This window comes from Octopus bimaculoides, chromosome 19, assembly GCF_001194135.2.
Source record: "Octopus bimaculoides isolate UCB-OBI-ISO-001 chromosome 19, ASM119413v2, whole genome shotgun sequence".
Lineage (NCBI taxonomy): Eukaryota > Metazoa > Mollusca > Cephalopoda > Octopoda > Octopodidae > Octopus > Octopus bimaculoides.
This window is the reverse complement of record NC_068999.1, coordinates 47,744,532-47,750,807: the sequence shown is the minus strand read 5'-3', so window position 1 is coordinate 47,750,807 and position 6,276 is coordinate 47,744,532. Positions and strand designations below refer to the sequence as shown.

Here is a 6,276-nt window from a genome sequence, read left to right as displayed (position 1 = left end):
CAGTACCCAAGCAAAATTTTTCACTGCTTCCCAGGGAGCGCAACCGCCCACTCTGAAAAGCGCTGCACTTAACGCATCATAGCCACCAAATGACGTACAGTCTATAAATATAATCTGCCAACGACAACAACAACAACAACAACACCTTATATTATACTATATTATTAGTTATATATTTTATAGAACACCTAGACCGTGACGTGGTTTGAAGCTATTTCACTTTTTCCTCCGCAGATCCTGGGAAAAGTATAAACCTAATAATTTAACATTTCTCTTCTAGTATATAAGTCTCTCTCTCTCTCTCTTAACACTGCTAATGTCATTAAGAGAAAAATGCTGAATAAATCCTACCATTCCTTCTAATACACCTATTAGGAAAGTATGATTTTAAAAAAATATACTAAGTTGTTTCAACTCGGATCAGCTTTGATGAAGCATACTTATATCAAAATATTCTAGCTATTCTTATTTCCAAACAATGTACCCATGGCTACATAGTTTCTTAAACTATCGAACCGCGAAGCACAGTTTTTGTTGAACAAATCCACTCACACACAGGTTTATTGATTAATCAACCCGAGGTAATAAATAGCATACACCCAAGACGGTGTACTATGAGATCGAGGTTGGAATATATGGTTGTGAAACTTAATTTCTTAACTACAATCGTACCTATGTCTACGCTAGACAATTCCAATGTGCCCTTCCACTTTGAAGATGGCCATGTGTAGTTTGAGAGGAATTTGATTGTTATTTCTAGTAGACCGAGCGAACGTATAGAGGAGCTCTCTGACTTGAAATATAAAAGTTTTTAGAATTAAGGGATCTTTTTAATGAATCTATCAATTCAAAAATAAATTCAATGAATATTGGAAGAGCATGTATTTAAAAAATATATATATATTGGAAGAATATGATATTTCGAAATGATTTGTTACAAACGATCTGATATTTACCGATTAGAAATAGTTTTTAAAAAAATACAAAAAAATATCCCTAGAGCATCCTTCATAGGTGTGAAAGGAATTCTAATGGGTGATTAATTTAAGAGTAGATATTAAAACAGATGTTCAATTTTACAAGTTGAAGGAACCTCAAAGAAAATCTCGAATAACGGGTGGATATGCTAAACTATTTATAAAGAAAATGTAATTAAATTATAACGCATGGATATGACAAACTATTTCTAAGAAAAGAGAAAAAGAAATTAAATCATTATTTTTTCTTTTTATTTTGCCAATGATGGTAAAAGTGAGATTAGATGTAATGTAGAAAGAATTAGCCGTGCTGGCAATGACTACAGAGAAATTGCATTCAGTAGTAAACAGAAGCAATAGTTGCTGAAAATGCTGGCTAACGATCGGCTGACTACTAAAGTTTCAGATAAGACAGAAGAAAGGCTAGCTTAGTGCTGCTAGTTTATAAAAGACTGAGGGGAAATTAAAATTGCTGAGTTCTCGCCATGTGGCACTGGAGCTTCCCAGGGACATAAGAACTGTCTTTTAAGGTTTTTAACTGCTTTTCTTTGAAATATTACTGCTACGATGATTATTACAAATAATCTTTCTTAAGTAAAAAAAAACTGAACTTTAAACGGAATGAGGGATCTTTACGAAAGATTTCGTTTCACTTTGTGAATATTTTTTCTCTGCGATGTTTTCTGTTGATTCTCCAATTACTTCAGGATGGCAGCAGGAGCTTACCACGGTAGCTTAGTAAAAGGTAAGTTGTGTTCGTCTACAGTGTTCAGGTGTTCATACATTCAGTGATCGAGCTATTTTCAAAATAATTAAATAAATGTAACAGTTAAACTGAGAATAAATGACACATTTAGTGTGGAGGAGGACTTCCTGTTGATAATGATGTCATTGACTTCATAAAAATATTGCAGGTGTGAAAACCTGGGGCTTTCACTATACAACTTATTTTTCTTTGTTATCATCGAATAACAACGAAATTAATATTTTTGCTAGACAAACTTTATATTTACAAATGTAATAAGCGATGTTATTTGTTCATGATGACATGGAATTGGTAAATATTATGACTAAAGTTTAGCAACCAGCAGCGATCGATGATGGCTGTTAAATATCGTATATCACGCTAAAAATTCTTCATAAATATTTAGCCTACTTTTTCTTCGAAAATATGCTGTCTGAAATATGTGAAGAAATTATTCAGGCGTTAAGTATTATTTGTAAATAACAGTTTATTGGTTGGTAAATAATTCTTTCGGTATTCATGAGGGGGATGTGACCGGGTTTCCTATTTTCCACCCGTCAATTCTATAATTTAGCAATGTGATTTCGTAACTTTTCGATTAATTCTTGTTTCTTTTCTGGGCAACAACAATCCTCACCTCAGCATTAAAACTCATCCCTCATCTTCATATATCCAACTTCTATAAACTTCATATTTCACATTTTCTCTTCTACACTATATAATTAATGAACATCAGCAAAACTGTACAAAGTCATTAAATATTTGTCTTTTATATCCGAATCTTCAATTATTGCTCTACATTCAAACACATTTCAGCAGAGAACCTCTCAGAATTCTCTAATTACAATCTGCTGTTTTCAAGATACCAAAGTACAATATATATTATTTGTGTTGGCATATTTTTCGTCTCCGTTACAAAACAAACGAAATATTTTAGCTTATTCGAGTTATTTAATTTAAAGACTCCCAAACGTATCCCCTTAATGTTTCTGGATATTTCTAATCTTTTTAGGAGTAAGATTTTTCAATATTTCGTCTACACACTGTTTCTATAGGTTTGTTTGTTCTTCGAGGGTCATCAGGTACTTTATTCCTTGACATTATCTCAAACTATGTTTACACTAAGATCCTTCATATAGGAACTTAGGCTAATAACTAATTATCCACTAAGCTTACTGATTTATGTACTTTCTAGATGTAACCAATCTAAAACACCCGTGTAGAGGTGGAAACTGAAAAGAAAATGCATATCCCATTGACGGAGTTTTGCTTCAGCTATCCCTACCTAACGGGGGAAAGAAATTGAGTGGGGTTTTCTCCATCATTTTTTTTTTTTTTTAGATATTTCTGTTTTATGCAACGGGAAATAGCATTTTGCAAAAATTTAAGTTTTTCACATTTGTTCCCCACCCACTTCAATTCCGTGCCTTTTTCTTTTTTCATGATATAGAAATTGCTATTCCAAAATTTGTTTCTATTTATATATTTCTACTTTGGACTGATCTATCGCAGACAGTGGAACCGACCCCTGCTGATTGATAAGGAGCTTGAAGTCCAAATTTCGTCACAGTTGACTACTTTCCAATTTGACAGCCCATGATATAAATACCAGCTCTATCCAAACATCAGTCGTAATCCAAAATAAATGCACTTCTATATAAGATGCGATAATATATTTGTAGCATTCCATTGTGATCAAAATATTCTAAAACACACCGACTTCCAGTAGAATTTAAATCTATTTTGACTAAAGAATAATGGAGCTGATTGAATCAACTTATTATTTTGCTAGTATTTATTTTATCTGTCAAAATATAAATATAAAACAAAATAGAAAATAGACCCACCACCACCATCATCAGTGCAGAGCAATCTCGGATGAGAGGTAAAACTAATGTTATAAAAATAATTCACCAGTACTTTTAGCTTGTGCCAGACACAATATCAGAAATTGAATATTCTAAAAACCTGGCTCTCTAACCAATAGCAATGTGTAATTAGCAGCCTCCAGTGAACCAGTCCCAGCCAGAAATCAAAACAGATAAAATATTTAGAGTAATATAATGAATTATTCCTGATAAAAGTAGCCATCACAGCTACCACCACAACCCCATATTTTATAGATATAGAAGATAAATTGACTTTGCCCTTAGTGCATATGGATCAACAAAATTGTGCATTACTGTTTGAGTGAGCTCAATTATTTTCAGTAATAATAATAATCTTTTCTACTCTAGGCACAAGGCCTGAAATTTGGGGGTGGGGGCAGTTGATTAGATCAACCCCAGAATGCAACCGATACTTAATTTATCGACCCCCAAGGTCAAATCTATGACGTTCCTTTGCTGACTGTCTCAGTGACAAATAACAATGACCTTATCATCATGGCTGGTAACTTCAATGGACATGTTGGGTAGTACTCCGATGGACTTCATGGTGTGCATGAAGGTTTTGGCTTTGGTTCAAGGAATGAGGAGGGAATGAAGTTCCTGGGGTTCTGTGATGTTAATGAGTTGATAATTTGCAAAACTGTCTTCCATAAACCAGCCAGTCACCTGATAACCTATCAGTCTGATGGATGCACATTTCTGTTTGAGTACATTCTGCCTCAAGGAAACAAGTCAGACAGGTGGTTGTGTATGCTAAGTCTTTTTCTGGTGAAGAATATACAATTCAACATAGGTTAACGACTTCAGAATTAGAGTTAGATAAACTAAGAGACACAAGTAAGTTTGGAAAAAGAAGATATCAAAGTTCAAGAATCTGTTGAACTATCAGAAATTTAGAGAAGTACTAGTTGAAACATTTGATAAAAGGGAGTAGATAGTAGATGCCTAGCTTCAACCCTTGCCTTTCTCTGGTGGCAGCTGCATGGCCCTGCCCTATTGGTTTAGTGATTGAAGGAAATAGTAATTCATTGATTAGAAATATTTAGGCATGTGCAAGAGTCCATTGGTTGCAAATGTTTGCTCAAACCTTCCTAGAGCCTCCACAATCAGTGACAGCTGGATGATTCTACAGAACAATCTGCGAAGGGTTATAGACCAAACCGGTGACTGGTGCAAAGTTACAATCAGACCAAAAGGTGACATGGTGCTAGAACAGTGAGCTAGACACAGCTATAAAAGTGATGAGACAGGCTTAGAAAGGCTGGGAAAATGGGAGCAGCAGAGAATTATATCAGGTATCTAGAAGGGGAGCTAAGTAATAGGTTTATATAGCAAGGGGAGAAGCAGAATGTAAGACGTTTGCCAAGTTCTATAGCACAGGGATCAGAGGCATGAGGTGTTTCAGATTGCAAAGCAGTTTATCTGAGAGAATCAAGATGTTGTGTGATAAGTGTGTATGGATGGATAATGGTACACCTGCACTTAGTGATTTGGAAAAGAAAGAGGCACAAAAGTACTATTATGAAAGGATTAATAAATGTGAAGAATGCACAGGAGAATGTTTTTTTATAACTCAGGCTTCTTTGTCTCTCTCCCTCACATAAGATTGTTTGCAGGCTTTCTTCAATCTCCATCAATGCTGTTTTTAGGCAGGACCTTTCACTACTTTTGGAATGTCGGTTGAAGTTATTTGCAGCCTTTGTCCATCGTCTCATGAGGATCTTCCTCTCCCTTGGAATCGTGTTCCTTTTTGTGTTGGCCTTGTGCTCTGCAACATATTTCTGGCATATAGTTTGCATAAAAGACATGAAATATTCTAGTTTCATGCCAATGTCTGGTGTGGAGAGACATTTCGGTCAGTCCAGTCTGAGGATCTCTTTTTGGATCGATTTCCAGTCTGCTTTGTGGAAGTTCAGATTGGAGAGATTTTGGGTGCTTCTTTTAGGCTGTATGCCTCTGGCTACATTTGGTCCATACATAGATGGCTCTATTATGTTGTGATCCAAAACTAATGTTGGCATCACTTTCACATCATGAACGATGTCCATATTGTTCATGAAGTAGAGATCCAAAATGTTATTGGCCTTTGTTGGTCTGAGTACTTACTCCATGAACAGGGCATTGGTGAAGTTGAGCAGGGACTCCAGGGACTATAAATTCTCACTATATATATATAGTGAGAATTTACAGAAAAACCAAAAGATGAAGACAGGTGTGTAAACAATAGCAGGTGTATTAGTTTAACGCTCAGAAAGTGAAAAAGTCTTTTACATTTCAAGCCTATGTTCTCCGACAGAAAGAAACACAGAAATACAATATATTTTTTATTTTTTATTTATGTGCCCTTTTCAGGCCTAGCCAGGCTCATGGGCCCAGTTTCCTGGTTTCTATGGTGTATGTGTTCCCCCCAGCTGGACGGAACACCAGATATAAAACAGATATTACTCAAGAAATAGGAAGAAAGAGTGAGAGAAAATTTAGGCGAAAGAGTACAGCAGGGGTCGCCACCACACCTTGCCGGAGCCTCGTGGGGCTTTAGGTGTTTTCGCTCAGTAAACACACACAATGCCCGGTTTGGTAATCGAAACCGCGATCCTCCTACCACGAGTCTGCTGCCCTAACCACTGGACCATTGCACCTCCACAATACAAGATATGTATATAAT

The 6,276-nt window shown here is 35.8% G+C and overlaps 1 protein-coding gene across 1 annotated transcript in view; it reads left to right on the top strand.

Annotated features, from left to right (window-relative positions):
- The first annotated feature begins 935 nt into the window (after positions 1–935).
- The window catches only part of LOC106877015 (kazrin), a 55,975-nt gene continuing 50,634 nt past the window's right edge, over positions 936–6,276 (top strand). Inside the window, exon 1 of the mRNA XM_014925794.2 lies at positions 936–1,722. Within this exon, the coding sequence (XP_014781280.2) occupies positions 1,686–1,722 (37 nt within the window). The 5' untranslated portion in view covers positions 936–1,685. The remainder of the gene's footprint in view (positions 1,723–6,276) is intronic.